General features: G+C 32.3%; 2 protein-coding genes and 1 pseudogene across 2 annotated transcripts; all 3 read right to left on the bottom strand.

Moving 5' to 3' along the window:
• Positions 1 to 852: 852 nt before the first annotated feature.
• On the bottom strand, positions 853 to 1553 carry LOC107887365 (nodulin-related protein 1). The gene has a single exon (XM_016811572.2). It carries the CDS (start codon positions 1418 to 1420, stop codon positions 1046 to 1048), a length of 375 nt encoding a protein of 124 aa, XP_016667061.1. The 5' UTR covers positions 1421 to 1553; the 3' UTR covers positions 853 to 1045.
• Positions 1554 to 2167: 614 nt separating this feature from the next.
• On the bottom strand, positions 2168 to 7068 carry LOC107887366 (eukaryotic translation initiation factor 5A-2). The gene is made up of 5 exons (XM_016811573.2): positions 6700 to 7068; positions 2754 to 2876; positions 2633 to 2689; positions 2477 to 2551; positions 2168 to 2407 (listed from the first exon to the last, which is right to left on the bottom strand). The coding sequence occupies exons 1-5, from the start codon at positions 6820 to 6822 to the stop codon at positions 2306 to 2308; spliced, it is 480 nt and encodes a 159-aa protein (XP_016667062.1). The 5' UTR covers positions 6823 to 7068; the 3' UTR covers positions 2168 to 2305.
• Positions 7069 to 18260: 11192 nt separating this feature from the next.
• Positions 18261 to 20864, bottom strand: LOC107887916 (cell division topological specificity factor homolog, chloroplastic-like; annotated as a pseudogene).
• Positions 20865 to 21115: the final 251 nt, after the last annotated feature.

Genomic DNA, 21115 nt, shown 5'->3' with positions numbered 1-21115 from the left:
GCAACTGAGTAGATAATGTGTTACTCCTTGGACAAGTTTGTACCTGCATCTATACAAATGGTATTTTTCCCATTCATTTACACCAATCCAATGATTAAATTAATAAAAAGTGGAAGCAAAGTATGAGAAAGGTTGGTTGTAGGAGAGATATGGAGATAGGGGGATAAATAAAATATAATAACCGGAACACAAGCTGCCAAGATTGTTGATGGGAGAAGAAGAAAGAGAGGAGAGGAAAGAAGGTTTTTAAAGTTTAGATCACATGTGAATTTGTTATTGGCTGACAAATGTTTTTCTAATAAACTTAACATTTGGGGTTAAAATAAGTAACTAAAAGAATTTAGATACTGGAGAAAAATATGAAATTGTGGTTTGAGTCTTAAATCTATAAATTTTATTAATTATAATTTGTCAGGTCAACGGTCAAAGGATTCAACCACTTTAAAACCAAAAATGCAAAAAAGAGGTAAATCAAGCATTAAGCTTTAGAAATATATTTTAGCTATCAATGTTTATTTTTTGCTTTCTTTTTATTTATTTATTTATTTATAATCTCTCCTGGTAAAATAAATAGCACTCAATTCCACCTACTTTTTAATTGTGGTTACAGTTAACGATAAGCGTTATAATTTACTGCCAACCACCTTCCATTAAAATGAAAATTTTATTTGTTCTTATAAAATCTTAAATTAATATTAATAAATTTATATGATAACCTTTCAGATTTAAAATTTTTTAAAATCATAAAATTACATCTTTACAATTTTAAAAATATTAAACTTTTCCACCTTAAAAATTTGACTTAAACTAACTTCCAGTCACCATTGTCAACAGAAATCCTGGAACTGAAAGGAAAAGGAAAACTGGGAAATTTTTACTTAATTATTACTGCAATATATTTAGCAGAATAATAGGTAATTTATTACAGCATATTACACATATAAATGCATAGGAGTCAACTCATTGACCATGCAACATACACAGAAAGATACATATTGACAGCAAGGCTTAAGTAAATAAATACTAATAAGTTTTAATTATAATTTTATTTGCCTAAGAAACCTTGAGCCATCTTCATGTAATCCCCAACACCACCACCACCAGCTGCAGCAGTTTCAGAATCTTTGGCGGCGGCACCTGCTCCATGGGAGTCGGGGTTGGTGGTGGGAGCTAAGTGACTGGTCTGGTATTGATGCAAGTAAGTCTCAGCCTTTTCGACATATTGGCCAACACCCTTGTCCTTATCCAGCTTCCCATAGTGTTGGGCGGCACCCAAAAGATCAGCACCTGCACCAGCAACCTTACCCTTGTCAACCTTGTCGCTTTCTTTGTTGAATGTGGATTTTGCTGCGTCCGCCACCAGCTTAGCGCTAGACAGGAGTTCGGAGGTGCCTTTTTTAGTGTCTCTCTCTGAAGCCATTGTTGAAGAGCTCTTTCTAAGGCAAGCTTTACTATAGGTACGTCCTTTCTTCCTAGTGGATATATATAATATGGATGCTTGCGAGTTAATTGGATTGCATGATATGGATTATGGGCCACCATCCCTTTTAACTTGTTCAGTGTCGGCAAAACGTTTTCATGGGTAATTTAAGGACTTCAATTTGCCACGCATTCGGTTTCCTTGATTGGCCTGGCTCTTGGATATTTTGTTGGCCCCCCTATTGACGTGTTTTTGGCTTCTGCTGTTGATAGTGCAATGTCCTTTTTCTGATTAGGACTGAAAAAGCTTGATATTTTTCAGTTGCTTGTTTTCCCCACATCTCATGGGGAACACAAATCCACAAAATACTAGCGTGTTTGAACATTAAATAATTTGTTGCTTATTTTTCTTAAAAATATTTTATTCATGAGACACTTGTCGGATAATATATGGAAGAAAAACTATACTAATATATTATTAATAGAAAATAAATTACAAGTCTTGTTTAAATTATTGTAGGTAAGAAGCTAATGTCTTTTGTCAAAATCATGTTCCTTCAAAACCTCATAGGACTATACCTAATTTTACCTCCCCAGATATGATAAAATCCTCCCCATACATGCTTATCAAAAACCCCTCTTTACATGCTTTATTTTTTTAGATTCCCAAATACATAAAGAGAGTAGACTTTTCTCAAACCCATAACGTGTAATTCAATCAACATTAAACAATGGATCAAAAATAGAAGAGCAGAATTGAATACTTAATTATATGTCAAAGAGTCATAATCTTAGAGCTGGAGGACATAACAAATATGCTCTCCTGAAACATAAAACACCTACTACTACTACTACTACTACTTATATCAACCATTTCCCAGTGCAGTTACTTTGGGCCAATGTCCTTGAGACCACAGATCTGCTCCTCCCCCATAGCCGACATAACAGACACAACCAGATCTTTCCCCTCCGCAAATCCATCCTTTATCTGCATTCACTCATATAATATTAACTCAAACCAACACAAAACATCAAAGAATTCAGACATCAAACACACCTGCGTCAGCAGATTATCATCAGTTGGAAGCCTGAGATCATCCTTCGTGTTCCCATTCTCAGTCAGCAGACTCACCTAAACTCAAGCATCATTAAGCAATTCATATACTCCAACAACACCATATGAATAAATACATAAATAAAAACCACATCTTACAAATCCATCCTCAGAGATATCAATCAGCTGGTAATCAGTACGGTTGACATGAGGAACCTGAAAATAAACAAATCATGATTAGCCTCTAAAACACCACCACTAGGGAGAGAGGAAGGCATACATCACAGTTGTGAGAGGAGGGAAGGATATCTTCCAGCTTTTTGCCGGTGAAGATATCAATTCCAACAAAGTGACATTTTGCGTGCCCGTGCTTCCCAGTCTTGGATGTTGAAACTTCCACTACCTGTACTGTTGAATATTGGCAATATCCCACATTAGGAAAAGATAGAAATGGAGGGGGTTTGGTTTGTTATATATAGAACCCCTCCCCCTTTGGTTGTATTATCCCAAAATCTTCTCCTTTGTAATATTTCTAGAGGAAATATTAATTTGGTAGTGTCCGAGGACGTAAGCTAAATTGGCCGAACCTCGTTAAAACTCTGGTATTTTATTTCTTATTTGTTTGCTTTTATTTAATAGCTTTATATTGGTTATATTTATTTAGTTATTATTGCTATAAATATCTAAGTGAGTTCTGTCTAGTTGTTGGGTTTTAAGCGGGACCATTGTGACCCCTCCAATTTAACTGGGAATTTTCTTAGTATAATTGTTGGCATAATAATTATCTAAATATTTCTGATAATATTGTTATTAATATTATCGTCGCTTCCGCAACAATTGGTATCAGAGCCAAGGTTTTGTAGTATGCTCTGTGTTTGCAGCTTAGTCTGATCTTACACATCAGAAACATTTCCTAAAGCTTGTGGGTATTCTGCATTTGGTGGCTATTAAGTAGAAGCTATGGCAAAAATGACAGAAGAAAAACCATCCATATCAACAACTTCCACTTCGTACATTTTGCCGAGGATTGGAACTGCAAATACGAGATTTGTAGTGGAAATTTTTGATGGAACAGGTCATTTCGGCATGTGGCAAAGTGAGCTTCTAGATGCCCTCTTTCAACAGGGTCTAGATATTGCCATTGAGGAAGAAAAACCAGAAGGGGTTGATGATAAAGAATGGAAGACCATCAACCGATTGGCATGTGGTACAATTCGATCATGTCTTTCCAGAGAGCAGAAGTATACATTCAGTAAAGAGACTTCTGCAAGTAAATTGTGGAAAGCATTGGAGGAGAAATTTCTGAAGAAGAACAGTCAAAATAAGTTACATATGAAGAAAAGACTGTTTCGTTTCAGTTATGTTCCTGGTACCACGATGAACGAGCACATTACCAATTTTAATCAGCTGGTGGCTGATTTGTTGAATTTGGATGTGACTTTTGAAGACGAAGACTTGGCATTAATGTTGTTGGGATCGCTTCCTGAGGAGTTTGAGTACCTTGAAACTACTCTACTTCATGGAAAATCGGAAGTAACTTTCAATGAAGTAACTGCTGCATTGTATAGCTATGAACTACGCCGAAAGGATAAGTTGAAAGGTTCAGGTGAAGCAGCAGTGGAAGCATTGGTAACAAGAGGTCGTCAGCAAAGTCAGTCTAAGGGGAAGAGAAGAAAGTCCAAAGGTCGAGCTGTTGCCAAAGATGAATGTTCTTTTTGCAAAGAAAAAGGACATTGGAAGAAAGATTGTCCAAAATTGAAGAAAAAAGGGAAGACTCCGCAAGATGCAAATGTTGCAGAATGCAATAGTGAAGCAGAGTCAGACTTTTCTCTTAGTATGACATCTTCAACATTATATGCAGATGAGTGGATCATGGATTCTGGTTGTTCCTATCATATGTGTCCCATTCGGGAATGGTTCTTTGAATTTCAAAAACTAGATGAAGGGGTTGTTTACATGGGTAATGATAACACATGTAAAATAGCCGGGATAGGTTCAATTAAACTGAGGAGTCATGATGGATCTACTAGAATTTTGCGGGATGTACGATATGTCCCAAAGTTGAAGAAGAATCTCATCTCTTTGGGGTCGTTAGAATCTAAAGGCCTAGTTGTGACAATACGAGATGGAGTTCTTAAAGCAACTTCAGGAGCATTGGTGATGTTGAAAGGCATAAGAAAGAACAATCTGTATTACTACCAAGGTAGTACAGTGGTCGGGACAACAGCAGCAGCAATTACGAGTACCAAGAAGGACGCTGAGGCAACACAGCTGTGGCATATGCGTTTGGGCCATGCTGGTGAAAAATCCTTGCAAACTCTAGCCAAGCAAGGATTATTGAAAGGTACAAAGACTTGCAAACTTGAATTTTGCGAGCATTGTGTTCTGGGAAAACAACGAAGGGTGAAATTTGGCACTGGGATTCACAATACTAAAGGTATTCTGGATTATGTGCATTCTGATGTATGGGGACCGTCCAAGACTCCATCACTTGGAGGAAGACGTTATTTTGTCACCTTTATTGATGATTTTTCCAGACGAGTTTGGGTGTTTCCTATGAAGAACAAAGATGAGGTGCTTGAAGTTTTCCTTAAGTGGAAAACTAAAGTTGAAAATCAGACAGGAAGGAAGATTAAGGTTCTCCGATCAGACAACGGTGGAGAATATAAAAGCGATCCTTTCCTGAAGATATGCCAAGATTGTGGCATAGTAAGGCACTTCACCGTAGGTGGAACACCGCAACAGAATGGGGTGGCAGAGCGTATGAATCGAACGCTTGTGGAGAAAGTTCGATGTATGTTATCTAATGCTGGATTAGATAGAAAGTTTTGGACTGAGGCTGTGACGTACGCTCAACATCTCATCAATCATTTGCCATCATCTGCTATAAATGGCAAGACTCCTTTGGAGAAATGGTATGGAAAACCTGCTACTGATTATGACACCTTGCGCATTTTTGGTTCTATTGCATATTATCATGTGAAAGAATCAAAGTTAGATCCAAGAGCAAAGAAGGCTCTATTCATGGGCTTCAATGCTGGTGTTAAGGGATATCGTTTGTGGTGTCTAGAGGCAAAGAAGACGATAATCAGTAGGGATGTTACCTTTCATGAATCTGCCATGTTGAATAAGGTAAATCCAGAAGGAGTGAGTAGTACTTCGCAGCAGGTGGAGTGTACTCCGCAGCAGGTGGAGTTTGAGCAGAGTGTGGTAATTCCAGCAAAAGGTACCACTAGTGATTCTTCATTGGCAGATGCAGAGTCAGATGAGGAAGAGGTTTCTACCCAAGAACCTCAACAGCAATCAGAGCCAATTGCAGTCAGAAGGCAGAGACGAGAAATTCAGAAACCTGCTCGTTTCACTGACATGGTAGCTTATGCACTTCCAGTTGTTGATAATATTCCATCCACTTACACCGAAGCCATTCAGAGTTTAGAGAATTATAGATGGTTAGGTGCAATGGAAGAGGAAATGCAATCTCTAGAGAAAAACAAGATGTGGAAGCTGGCACAACTACCAAAAGGGAAGAAGGCGATTGGTTGCAAAATTGAAGACACTATTGAAGTTTGTGTTATGAGAAGATGTTCGAAGATGTGGAATATCGCCAAGGTGGAGATTTGTTGAATATTGGCAATATCCCACATTAGGAAAAGATAGAAATGGAGGGGGTTTGGTTTGTTATATATAGAACCCCTCCCCCTTTGGTTGTATTATCCCAAAATCTTCTCCTTTGTAATATTTCTAGAGGAAATATTAATTTGGTAGTGTCCGAGGACGTAAGCTAAATTGGCCGAACCTCGTTAAAACTCTGGTATTTTATTTCTTATTTGTTTGCTTTTATTTAATAGCTTTATATTGGTTATATTTATTTAGTTATTATTGCTATAAATATCTAAGTGAGTTCTGTCTAGTTGTTGGGTTTTAAGCGGGACCATTGTGACCCCTCCAATTTAACTGGGAATTTTCTTAGTATAATTGTTGGCATAATAATTATCTAAATATTTCTGATAATATTGTTATTAATATTATCGTCGCTTCCGCAACATGTACAACATCATATGCACCAAATACAAAATCAAATAGTATGACTCTACCCAAACCGTATTTAGAGATCAAAAATTAAATTATTTAATAATTTCCTTTTCAGCCAATTGCCAGATTTAAGAATTATCATAAAAAAAATGAGTTAAAAATTTTACCAACAAAATAAAATGATTTAGGCTAACCTTGCAAGGACGGCCTTTAATAACAATGTAACCGTTCTTACGGATGGTACCAGCTTGCTGGGGATAAGTTTTAGAAGCTCCAGCATCAGCTTTAGACTCGAAGTGGTCCTCCTCGTCCGACATCACCGCTTTAAAAAAAAACAATAGAGAAACACTGGAAAAGCAGCGATTGAGACAAAAGGGAAATGGATTTTATAACTGTGAAAATGTATGAAAATGCAGGGTTAACTTCGTTTTATTTATTTATTTTATTTTAGGAAATGTGGGAAATTTGGGTAAAGTCAAGTATGTTGAAGTGGGGAGAGAGTGTAGTCCATTGTGGGATTGGAAAATATCTTTTAGGTCTGCGTGTAAAGGACGTTTTGCCTCAAATGCATTTACGGGTTTTTTACTCTGATATTATAAAAAAAAAATTATACACCAAAATAAGTTGTCAGTCAGATTAATTACAAAAATAGTATACTTTTTGGGGTCGTACCTACTTAATAGGCATAACCTATTATTTTATTATTAAATTTCTTTTTTTGTTTTAAAAAATTATTATTATATTATTTTTAATATTTATATTAATATATAGATAAAAATACGGGTTTTACACGGATAAAAAATACCCGAAACGAGTCGAGCCTGTCAGGTAGGCACGACTAGTCGTGCCTGACAGGTAGGCACAACACCCTGCACATTTCCCTTTCTTTGCATTTTACAAAAAATTGATCTTATATCACTTTTGGTCCCTCTACTAAGCCTAAAATTAAAATTCAATCTTTATACTTGAATTTCTACAATAATATTTGGTTCTATTTTTTATAATTTTTTTTCCAAATAATTAATATTGTTAATTACTTTGATAAAATTTTTGACGTGTTTTTTTAAACAAAAAATTAGTTTAACAAAACAATGATATGTTAAGTTAGAATAAATTTTAAATAATAAAATTTCTAACAAAATTGTATTAAAATTTTTGTTAATTACTCTATAAAATTTTTGATTAGTTTAACAAAACAATGATATGTTAAGTTGGAATAAGTTTTAAATAATAAAATTTCTAACAAAATTTTATTAAAATTTTTGTTAATTACTCTGATAAAATTTTTGTCGTGTTTTTTTAAACAAAATATTAGTTTAACAAAACAATGATATGTTAAGTTGGAATACATTTTTGTTAGAAATTTTATTATTTAAAACTTATTACAGCTTAACATATCATTGTTTTGTTAAACTAATATTTTGTTTAAAAAACACGTTAAAAACTTTAACAGAGTAATTAACAATATTAATTATTTGGAAAAAAATTATAAAAAATAGGACCAAATATTATTGTAGAAATTCAAGTATAAAGATTGAATTTTAATTTTAGGCCTAGTAGAGAGACCAAAAGTGATATAAGACCAATTTTTTGTAAAATGCAAAGAAAGAAAAGGGAAATGTGCAGGGTGTTGTGCCTGCCTATTAGGCACGACTAGTCGTGCCTACCTGACAGGCTCGACCCGTTTCGGGTATTTTTTATCTGTATAAAACCCGTATTTTTATCTATATATTAATATAAATATTAAAAATAATATAATAATAATTTTTTAAAACAAAAAAATTTTAATAATAAAATAATAGGTTGTGCCTGTCAGGTAGGCACGACCCCAAAAAGTATACCATTTTCGTAATTAATCTGGCTGACAACCCATTTTGGTGTATAATTTTTTTATAATATTGGGGTAAAAAACCCTGCATTTGCTTATATTTTATTGAGGAGAGGTTATATTAAATTGTGATTTTATGTTATTTTTATTTGTTTAATAGGAGAATAATAAATTATATTTTTCTTCTTAATTTTTCTCCTATTGAAAAAATAATAAAAGTTATGTGAAATTATTTCATGCAATCATTTTTTTTAATTTTTAGTTACTTCTTTACTTTTTCATTACATTACAAAAAAAATGTTATACGATATTATAACTTCTCTTTAGTTCTCTTTTAAAAAACCTTTTATTTTTATTTAAGTTTATGTCAAAAAAAAATTTTAAAAATAGAAAAGTATAAGTTAAATTTCTATATTAAATTCACACTTAATTAAGTTCCTTTCGTTAACAAAAAAATCAATTAAATCTTTCTATTAATAATTCCCATCATTGATCACGTTGATCGTTAAAATAAATTGACGGATCAATCAAATTGTGACATGTGGCAACTTCTAGTTTAATATATTTTTTTCCATAAAAAATATATATATCTGAAAAATTATTAAAATTTAAAATATAAAATTGATATAAACTTATAAAGAATAATAAAAAAATTATAAATATTTTAATAAATAAAATTATAAAAATTAAAATCTCTGCAACCTCTACTATTTAAAAAAAAATCATAAAGGTTGTTTTCTAATCTACTCTCTGTAGCACGTCTTGTGATTTTGTTTTTTTATTCATGTTGTTCTATTCTACTGTTTTCAATTAAAGAATGTTCTATTAGGGCTTTGTCGAAATGGAAAAAGAACTGGCATATCTCAATATAAAGGATGGTGAAGAAGAAGTTTTGATTTTGCCTACTAACGAGATCTCATGAAAATTGATCTATGATTGCAGTTTGGTTGGATGCGTTTTTTAACGGCGAGTGTGGTGCACTTTCCAGTAATGAAGAACACGATGGCAAATCTTTGGCATCCGTTGGGAGAAGTTCAAATCTCAGATCTGGACTGGAAGTGGTATTTGTTCAAATTATTCCATGAGTTGGAAATTGAGCATGTGATTATGAGTGCTCCTTGGACTTTCAATAACTATCTACTAGTTTTTCACTGATTAAAGTAGGAAGAAGATTTAATGGAAGTTCCTATTATTTCTTCTGTATTTTGGATCAAAGTTCATTATCTCCCTCCGGAATTTTTGCCGAAATCCATGGCAAAATTGTTTGGTTACTTTATTGGAGAATTCATTTGCTACAACACGAAACAGTTAAATCACGGAATGAAATTTTTTTCATATCCAGGTGCAGATAGACATTCGTAACCGCTGAAACGACGAAAAAAATTATGATCTCTTAGTCAAAATTTACTTATGTTAATTTTCAATATAAAAGATTAACTCTCTTTTGTTTACTATGTGAATGTCTAGGCCATGATGATAATTTTTGCCCAAAAAGACTTAATTAGGGATTAAAGGAGGTGGAAATGTGATGAAATTTAATGTTGAGAGCGAATACTAAAAAGGTATCAACAATGAACAGTGTTTGGCTTCGTGAGGAAGATGACGCTAATTGGGAAAGCAATGGTAGGGTGAAATGTAAGGGATTTGTTGAAAGGAGAATCGAGAATGTCAATCAATCCCATTTTGGGATTTAATTTGGAAGGGTGCAAGATTCAAGCTGATAATGCTAATGTAGGTCCCTCTAATAAAATGGATCATGTCATTATAGAAGATAGCCCAATAGAAAATGGTAATGGGAAGAAAAGTCCCAGGTTTGACAATATGGCCTTAGGTTTTTCTACTTTATCATATTCGATAAAGCCTAGTTTAGAGCGAATCAATGCTCAAATTCAACAAATATTGGCGACTGCCAGTAGGCTAGTCGACCGGGAGCAATGAAACTTTTAAGTTAGAAATGTTCGCGGGCTGGGGAATTCACGGGCTATTAGAAGACTTCAACATATGTTAAAGAAATTTTGTCCCAAAATTGTCTTCTTTTTGAAGACGAAGTTAAATTATTACAGGATGGAAAGATGTTATCGTAGATGTAGTTTTCAAAATGGTATTGTGTTTCCAACTGATAGAACACGAGGGGGATTGTGTTTAGCGTGGAAGGTAGGAACTTTGATTCAATTGAGAAGTTATTCAAAAAAATCATGTCAATGTGACTATTAAGGAGGGAGATGACAGCCTTGAGTGGAGAATGATGGCATGAGTGGAGAATGATGGCATAGGGCTCCTAACCTTCGTGAAAATGAAGAAACGTGGAATTTATTGAGGCGATTAGGAAGATATCAAAATCATCCGTGGATTTTCTGTGGGGGCTTCAATGAGATATTGTATGCACATGAAAAAAAAGGGATGGGTGCTGAAGGAGGAGAAAAGGAACATGGTTTACGTGGGAAAGGGAAATCTCCTAGATACAAACATTAGAGAAAAGCTTGACAAAAGTGTGGCCAATACTGATTGGATAAATTTGTTTTCGAATTTTTTGGTAAGACATTTACACTATTCATTCTCTAATCATTGTCTTTTATTTATCCAAATAGACAATGATGAATGCAGAGGCTTAAAGAAAAGCTTTCGACTTGAAGCATGGTGGACTTTAGAAGAATTGTGTGATAGAGAAATTTGAAGGCTTTAGGAGACTAGTTCTGGAAATGTATGGGAAAGATTGATTTTGTTGCAAAAGGGTTTGAAAACTTGTGAGAGAAAGATTCGCATGAAACGACGAGGGTGCATGAAAAATCTTACAAAGAAGATGAAGTCTCTAAATAATCAAGAGAGAGATGAGGAAAATCTTGTGAATTCAATGGAGGTTAAGTTACATCTTAACATAGAGATTGAGAAAGAAGAAGCCTTTTAGGAGTATAGAGTGCATGGGAATTAGTTAAAATAAGGAGATAGGAATTCTACATTCTTTCATAAATTTACATCCTAGCGAAGAAGGATGAACAATATTCACCGCCTGAACGATGAAAGTGGAAGGGAAACTAGAGAGATGGAAAAGATGAAACAAATTGCTTGAGATTACTTCCAAGATTTGTTTACCCTAAATGTTTTTGAAAATCTGGTTCATATTTTGGGAGGTATGAGGAGATGTATCTTGAAAGATATGAATAAATTGTTAACTGGGGAATGCAGGGAAGAGGAGCTGTCTTTGGCATTGAAAGGTATAAGCCCAACAAAGGCATCGGGATCAAATGGATATCCTGTTTTATTTTTCAGAGATTTTGGCATATTTTAGGATGTGATGTCAGTGTTTACTGCTTGGGAAGTTTTAATCGAGGTATGTCGTTGGAACCTATTAATGTTACGGATATTGTTTTGATTCCAAAGATATCTCTTCTGCCAAATTTGAGAAGTTTTCATCCTATAAGCCTATGCACTATTATATATAAAATAATTTCTAAGGCTATATTGCAAATAGACTTCAAAAAGTGTTAAATATCTATATTGATGAGGTGCAAAGTGCGTTTGTTCCAGGTCAGTTGATAACTGACAATGTTCTGTTTGCCTATGAGATTCTTCATATTTTTAAAAATAAGAGAATGGGTCTTAAGGGTTATTTAGCTCTCAAACTGGATACGAGTAAAGCATATGATCGTGTAGAGTAAGGTTTTTTGAGGAGCATAATTTAAAGATGGGTTTTGATGCTAGATTGATCGATCTTATCACTCGATATATTTCTACAACATTATACAAGGTCATTATGAATGGTAAAGAAGGAGAGGTTTTTCATCCTTCTAAGGGTTACGCCAAAGGGACCCTTTGAGTCCTTATCTTTTTTTGTTCTGTAGCGAAGGTTTGTCAGCTCTTATGAGATTAGCCTGGGAAAAAGGTCTATTAAAAAAGGCTAAAATTTGTCGTAGAAGCCCTAAAATTACACACCTCATGTTTGCAGACAACTGTATTTTGTTTGGCGAGGCAAGTATTAATAGAGAAAATGTGCTTAAAAATATTTTTAGGAGAATGAAAGGTGCACAGATCAATGTGTTAATTTTGAGAAGTCAACAAGTTTCTATAGCTCAAATGTTAGTAATCGGGAAAGGCAACTGGTGGAAAACATTTTAAGAGTCTAGAGGAGTTCAGATAATCCTAAAAAAAAATTAGGGCTTCCAAATATGGTGGGAAGGGCAAACAAGGGGCTTTTCAAAATACTAAAAATCGTATCAAGCAAAAAATTGACAGTTGGTGTATAAGATTTCTTTCACAGGGATGAAAAGGAGTATTTATAAAATTTGTTTTGCAATCAATTGCGTCATATTCTCTGTCTTGTTTTCTTCTCCCAAAATCTCTTTGTGTGGAAATGGAAAACCTTATTAAGAAGTTTTGGTGACAGAAAAGTCATGGAAAACGTAGGTTACATTAGTGTGATTGGGAACAATGTGCAAATTAAAAGAGAATGGTGGTATCGGCTTTCGAAGTTTAACCAAGTTCAATTTAACGTTATTAGCAAAGCAAGGATGTTGTTTAAATTTTTTATCCGAATTCCTTGTTAGCTAAAACGTTAAAATCCAAATATTCCTCGTTAACAGATTTCATTAATGCAAGTTCAGGTAATTTACCTTCCTATACTTGGCAAAGTGTGTGGGTTGCGAAAGGGCTCCTTCAAGTGGGACTATTCTGAAAAGTGGGTATAGGGACCTCCATTTTAATGATGATGCTTGGGTACTGGAAGTAAAGAACTAAAAAAATTCAAGATGGGTAATCAAGATGTGCGATTAGTTGAAGATTTTATAAATCCTAATACTAGAAGATGGAAAATTGATATTATCCTCAATATCTTTAATAAAAGGGATGCTGAAAGGATTCTCAAAATTCCTTTGCTACAATACCTAAGCGATGATCACATTACATGGAGAGGTGAAGCATCTGGAGAATATTATATTCATAATGGTTACAAGCTCATAATTCAAGGCCTTACAAACTCTACTGCTAGACAGGAACAAGGTATCAAAGGTAATTTTTACAAAAAAAAAAAATTGTGGCTATTAAATGTGCCACCAAGAATCAAGATTATAATATGGCGTATTACTTGAAATTTAATTCCTACTTTCAACAACCTACATTACAAGAGACTGATGAGCACGGCGTGTTGCCTTCGATGCAATGAAGAAGCAGAAAGAGTCTTACATGTGATTCGAGACTGTAGATTTACAAAAGAGGTCTAGGAAAATTTGAGCTTCAAATAGCCATAAAATTTGGAAAATGCGAGCCACAGAGATTGGATTGCCTACATTTTTTAACGTTACTCACAAAGTTTATGTCGATTATTTGTGTGTGTTTTGTAGGCAATTTGGATGAATAGAAATAAATTGGTGCATGAAAGTGGCAGTCAAGATGAACTATCTACTGTGAATTTTATTAAGAATTACATCAGAGAGTTGGATGACTTGGAAAAAATTTTACCTAAGAAATGCGGAGCCATGGAATGGTGGAAAAGTCCGAGAAACACGTGTAAAAGTCAATTTCAATGCTGCTTATAGGAAAAAAAATGAAGAGAGTTCATGTTCTAGTATTTTGTTAAGGGATTCAAGAGGAAGGGCAATAGCTTCAAAAAATACTTTTCACGAGAATATTTCATCGCCGTTTACGGCTGAAGTAGTGGCTTGTGCTATGGCCTTGAAGATGTGCTTAGATTTGAATACCAGAAGTCTTGAAATTGAAGGGGACTTTCTTACTGTGATAAAAAAGCAAGTAGAAATGAGATTGATAAAAAAGCAAGCAGAGTGCTGATGATCTGTTTCGTGCTTATTTAGGAAATGAAAGGTTTTTCCCCTGAAATTTGTTTCTCAAAATACATTTGGTTTTTAGATATTTCTAGAATTCCTTTTTTTATACTTGTTAAAGAAGTCTAGAATACTGGGCTAGATTTAATTTTTGTTTATGATTGTTATGTTCGGAGTGTTTTGGGCAGCCCAAGGTTCTGTCTTGGGTATTGCTTTATTAATTCAGTAGATATTTTAAAAAAAATATAAAAAATTATAAAATTAGTAAACCATATTTTAAATATTTTAATTTTATCAAAACATATTAAAATTCCTAAAACTTATAAAAAATCATAAAAAATTATTAAAATTGCCATAAACTTATAAAAAATTATAAAAAAAAGATCATAAAACTTAAATTGGACCAAATCAGTTGATTGGACTGATTAGACCAAAATCGACAAGGGTACCAGCCGGAGAAAGCTGTTAGACCTGTTGCCCTAGGAACTAGAAAATTAAAACAAATTTTTATTATTTGGTTTTTTAATGTTTTATTTAATTGAATTGGACAAATCAATCAAACTAACAAATTGATAGCCTAACTAGTTCAACCACCAATCTGATTCTGAAAGCCTTGGTCAGAATATTTCATTATTACACATGTTAATAATTGAATAATGAAATTTTTGTTTGATAGTATCTAACGGCACCAAAAAATACTTTAGATCATACAATATTTAGCAAATATTTTTCAACTTTTCAAAGGTCCAAACTACTATATTGTACTTAAAAAATTAGGGATAAAAATTTTTAAAATAAAAAATAATAGTTTATCAATAAAAAAGAAAGGGTCCCACATTATTGATTTATTTATGTAGGATCGAGAACATTTTATTCAACATGAAATTGAACCTAACGATTAGATGACAATTTCCATTACACAATGGTTGGTATGATGCCTTGTGTTCATTATGATTTTAGGAGTTTAAATGACTTTTTTTATTATTTATTATTTATTATAAGTTTTTATGAATGTTTATAAATATTTTATAAGATTTTAAAAATATTTTAATAATTTCATAAAGTTTTATTAATTTATTAGAATTTTTTTATAATATTTATAAGTTTTTGTGATTTTTTAATAATTTTTATAAGTTTATATGAATTTTAATATTTTTAATATTAAATAATATTAAATATTTTTTATGATTTTTATTTTTTTATAAGTTTTAAAGATTTTTTTACGTTTTTATAAACTTTTAAAAATTTAAATATGTTTATTAATTTTAAAATTTTTTATAATTTGTTAGAATTTATTATATTTTTATTTTTATAATATTTATAAGTTTTTATTATTTTTATAAGATATATTAATTTAGTATTTTTAAATATTTTTAATTTTTAATAATTTTTAATTTTTGTTTTGATTGTTTATAATTTTACTATCAAATTTGAAATTACCACATGTCTTGGTCCATCAATTTAGTTTAACAATGAAAATTGTCAACCATTTTACAACGAGATATAATTCTTTCTCTTCCTAAAACTTTGAGCCACTCAAAACTTTTACACTACATTGGGTTCGCTATAATAGAATAGAGTTATAATGGAATAGAGTTATAATATAATAGAGTTGTAATCAGTAATTCAATTATTTGGTTGAATGGAATGGAATAGAACTATAATAGTATTCTTATGTTTAGTTGAATGAAATGATGTTGTAATAGTATAAGAAAAAAATTGAAATGACTAGAGTACCCTTTGCATAATTTTTTCAATAGATGGTTATTGTTATTGTTATTAAATTTTAATAGGATTATTATAAAAAATAATTTAATAAAAAATAATTTAATCATATTTTAATATAATTATAATTAATTATAATTTGATAAAAATAAAGATGTAATTTAATTTAATCATATTTTTAATATAATTATTTTTATATTAATTATATTAAAATATTTTATTTTAAATTATATTTTGAAATTAAATATTTTATTTTCAAATTCCAAGTTCTAAAGGACGGGTACAGTAGGGGTAAAACGAGGAAATTTTGGGGGCTTGTTGCAAAATCACTTATCCTGTTCTTTCGGTCTTTGTAGCAGAAGCAGTTACAGTGATACACGGGCTCCGATTTGCTAAAGAGTTAGGTTTTCTATCAATAATAATAGAGGGAGATTCAAGATCTGTTATTAGGAAGATTAATAACCATGAACATGATTTCTCGGATATAAATGCTCTTACATGGTCTGTAAAAGAGATAGCGAAGGAGTTTTAGGCTTGCGCCTTTCACTTCATTGGCAGATCTGGGAACAAAACAGAACATGCAATTGCACAAGAGGGATTAAGTCGAGGCGAGGATGGCTACTGGGTTGGAGATGCTCCGGCATTGGTAGAAGCAGCGGCTGCAGAAGACTGTAGTCTTCATGAACCTCCATAGAATTGTTTGTTTTCTTCGAAGGTTTGTGAGGATTTGCGTACTGATGACTCCAGTTCTTGTTTGGTTGCTCTTTATCCAGTATTGTTGATGATCTTGTTTGAGCAACTGCTGGTCGAAGTCCCACGATCAAGGGATTCGTTTTAGTGTTTTCCTTATAACTGTTCTTTTAATTGTTTTTCTTTGTTCCATTCTTCAATAAAGAGGCCGGCTTTTGAGTCAAAAACTTTTCTAAAAGACTAATATGGATATTTTTTTGTTATTCAATGTTGAATTGAATAGTCATTCTTTGGTTTGGTGATACCAAATAATAGCTATTATGGGAAGACAAGTAATATAGAAGTAATGATCATTCTATTAAATGAATATTACGTTCAACCAAATAAAGGAATGGTTTACCATTCGATGAATTTGTGGGGAATGCAACCGAACATGGTGAGTAAAACAATGTACATCAACACATTTTCATTTTTTAATTCATATTGAATTTTATAAAAGGTTTAACTTATAGATTGATATTTAAATTATTCTTAGTATTTAATTTTTAATCATAAATATTATCTAAACTCTTTTTTTCAAAGATGGTATTTTTATTAGTCCAACTATTAGTCAAACCATTAAGCTTATTTAAAAAAAAGGGTTAATGTATATTTTGCCACAATATTAAAATCTAAAATAAATATTAATAAATTAGAATCTATGATATTAAATCATTATGAATAAATAAAAAAACAAAACTAGATGTGGAAGCGTACCTGAATTCATGAATTTCTTGAAATTTTCAAGTCTTGTGGTTTTGATATTCCAAAATAGCATACAAGTAATTTTGAGAAGGGGGTTCTCTCTTTTCTAAAGATTAGATATTAGAAAAGTTATCTATGTGTAATTTGAGGACTATAACTCTAATATATATAACTTTTGAACATTAACCCTAAAATCTAATCACTCTATCATTAATTAAAAATTAATTACTAGAGTATCTATACATATTTGGTTCATACTTTATTTAATAACTAAAACTCAATAAACTTTAACTAAATTAGATCACATTTTATATATAATTACTCTTGTTATATATGTAATATTCATATTTTTCAACAATATGAACTCAAACTAATCTGAACGAAAGTGAACTTCTAACCAATAACTTACAACTTGGATTCAATAAATATTCAATTAAATATAATTGTAAGGATGTATTAATCTTTTCATATTTTTATATAAATATTCAAATAGAACAACTACAAATAACCAAGAGTTCAAGAATCAAACCTGCAACACAAAACCTTCATCACTTCACCTCACTCCACCTATAATTCACTTATACTATGTTTGATTATTACTAAAATAACATTAGAAAAAACTTATTTATTACATATGTATTACAATAGTGAAATATAAAATAAAAAATAATTAGTAAAATTTAAAATTTAAAATTAAAAAAATGAGTAAAAATTCCGGTAAAAACAAATTATGACAATGACTAAATCAAATCGGTTTAATTAGTTTATTGTTAACTCATATACTAAAACATACCAAATGTATTAATCGATAATTTTTTTGATATAAAGATTTTATTTCCACCATAATGATAAAATAATCTAGTGTATATATAAAATATGATTAACAGGTTTAAGTAAAACTGATTTTTAAGATAGTTTACGAACAGAAATCGATACTATATTAACTAAAGAAGAAAAAAAAAAGGTTAGAGTTGAAGCTAGTAGACAGATTTTGGATTGTAACAAAAGAAAAAAAAAAAACCCGACTCTTGAAACATATCTAGATCTGAAATCCATAATCAAATTACAGACTGAAACAAAGGCAATCGAGAAAATCACCTTAAATGAAAAAAATTTCATGCATACAACCAAGTGTCAAGTTGCATTGCCAAATGCAAATGTTTTTACCTTCTGACCTCATCAATCTGTGTTTATTCATCTGGAACATAGAAATCGAACTTGACATCGATACATCCAGACCTTTCTCCAGTATCTTTGTACTCGATATTTGTTATTGTTCCAGCTCCATTCACTTCTTGATATTCTGCCTTCACTCGCTGAACAGGGACCGTGACGGAGTAAATAGTCCCTAGATCAGAATCTGTTGAGACACTAAGTTGAACCTTGTCTTTTGACTCCATCTCAACAAAATCCGACAGGGACCTTACGATGTTCTTAACAATCTTCTGTTTCGCCTCATCACTAACTGCACAACGATCAGATAACAAAGCATCTTCAAACGCTGCTTTGCTATATTTGCATTAGAACTCCTCCTTGTTGCTGGAGAAGGGAAAACTATTTTCTATGCCAAGTTAAGTCGCTCAAAGAAGCTCATGTTTATGGCATTCAAGAGGATGCTTTCAACCTCTTGGCTGCCAGTATTTGGTGATATCTTATAACCTCCCAATATCCCAGCTAAACCTTTAGTTTGATCATGAATGTTTCGGCCATTCATTGTCATTCCAGTCCATTTCAGTGTAATTCCAGAAAAACTTGATCTTCCATTCATGAAACACGTAAAATCTACCTATAAGAAATCAAAATATGACCATGCATTAGCATTTCTTCTAAATTTTACATTCTAAAAAACTCACCAGCCAGTTCCTTCTACTTCTAACAAACGGTGGTCTTTATTGATATCTAATGTACGACCAAAATAAGAAGAATGGAACATTTGGCACTTTTCCATAGCATTGAAGACTACAAAGCATGTTTATACACCTACAGTAATTAATGGTGCTTTCTGCCAAACAATGTGCTTTTTTTTCAAGCAAGCAACAATTTATGCCAATGCCTAGTAGCAATGCAAATACATGCTCCTATAACAACAAAGGGCACCAAACTAGAGCAGCAGCAGAGACCACAAAAACCACCACCATCCAGAATCAAGGAGCTAGAGAACTTGACTATTTGTTTGAAATGATAACTTTCAATGAAACCGATAATAAGAAAGTTACTGCAATTACCACTGCCACCAATGCTTTACTCAAAAGTTCTACTACACACGAGTAATAGAAAGACCATTCGAGCATCAGTGACAGCCATTAACAGAAATAGCACACACCATCACCTAACATATAATCCACAATCGATGGCAATGCATTTACTTTTAGTTCCTAAGTCACTATTGGTTATTTTCATTACCTTAAGAGCTAATTATCACAGGCAGGAGGTTAAAGTCTTGTGATGAACAAGCATAGCATTGACTAACGCAGAGCACAAAACTCATCAAGCTCAGATCTTCCATTTTACCATCATCTGGTATGAGTATGAGTATGACTATGAACATCTAATCAAAGGGAGGAAAGGTGATGATGCCGTGTCTAACATATTCATATCTAATGATATTCCAAAAAGTGGTGATGGATGGTATAATTTGTATAAATGTTATAGTCATTTAATGTCCTTACTCATTATTGCCAAGTTTTTATAAACAAGTAATAAGTTGTAAAACTCAGAGGAAATATTCTCAATATAACCTGTCTTGCAGTCTATGTATTATATATGCTTATATGTGATCATCTATTCACAAGTTAACAAAGATCAATCTATAGTCTTGAGTTTTGATCATTGATTAAAAGAAGTGAAGACCGCCAAGAGAATGTATGAAGATGACTAGATTAGCATAGGAAACTTGCAAAGCAAACTTCAATTAAATTGAAGCTTACAATACAAGAATAAATTATTAGACGAAATGATAGGAGGCAAAAGCCAGATGTAAGGATTTTCAGCGCTACAATATGAGTGGAAACTAGGAAAATCTAATAGCTCATGCTCCTATTGGTTGAAAAATTTGGAATTAAAACGAATAAGAATATCATGTCGAACTCTAGCACATACCTAGACAGTAATTGCCCAGTTATATTCGGTTCCAACAGGGAATTGAAAAAATACATAGGAAAATGCAAAAATATTTCAAATTTGATGTAGAAAAAAGTAAATACGAAGGAAAAAGAAGAGGTAATAGATATCAGAAGATAAGGACCTTTGAAGAGAGTGTGGAACTAGGAGAAGGGTTGTGAAGGTAGAAGGCGAGCGTAGCTGCAACACTTAAATTCACAGATATGGCCATGTTGGAGTTAGCTCAGCTCCAATGGCTCCTTCTTCACGGAGAATGTGGCTCCTTTAGCTCACTCACCCTCTTGCATTTCAGGCGGCTCCGAACTACACAGCAGACAGTTACAACCAAGTCCATGGGGAGACGTTGCGTTGGAAAACGGCACCGTTTAACTTCGCGCTCGATGCTCCCACCTACGCTCACATTTTGCTTGTTGATTTGTTGGGTTCTTCCCCACTTTATTTATTTTATTTACTTTATTTACTTTTTTTTTTCTTTTTGTTAAATCCGTTCAAAGAATCTCACACCTATATGGGTGAAAAAAATAAATATTTTATACGTAAAAATTTATTTAAAAATAATTATATTTGAAATAATTAGATAATTTTTAGAGAAATTGAAAAAAAATGTTTTTTTTACTTTAATTAAAATGTTAAATTTTTTAGATAAGTAATTATTTCAAATTAAAAAAAATAAATTTAGTTAGATAGTTATTTCAAAGTAGTGAAAAAGTTTTAAATTTTTTAATTTCAAAA

Source organism: Gossypium hirsutum, chromosome A03, assembly GCF_007990345.1.
Source record: "Gossypium hirsutum isolate 1008001.06 chromosome A03, Gossypium_hirsutum_v2.1, whole genome shotgun sequence".
Taxonomy (NCBI): domain Eukaryota; kingdom Viridiplantae; phylum Streptophyta; class Magnoliopsida; order Malvales; family Malvaceae; genus Gossypium; species Gossypium hirsutum.
Note: the sequence above shows the minus strand (reverse complement) of the source record. Positions and strands in the feature narration are given on the sequence as shown.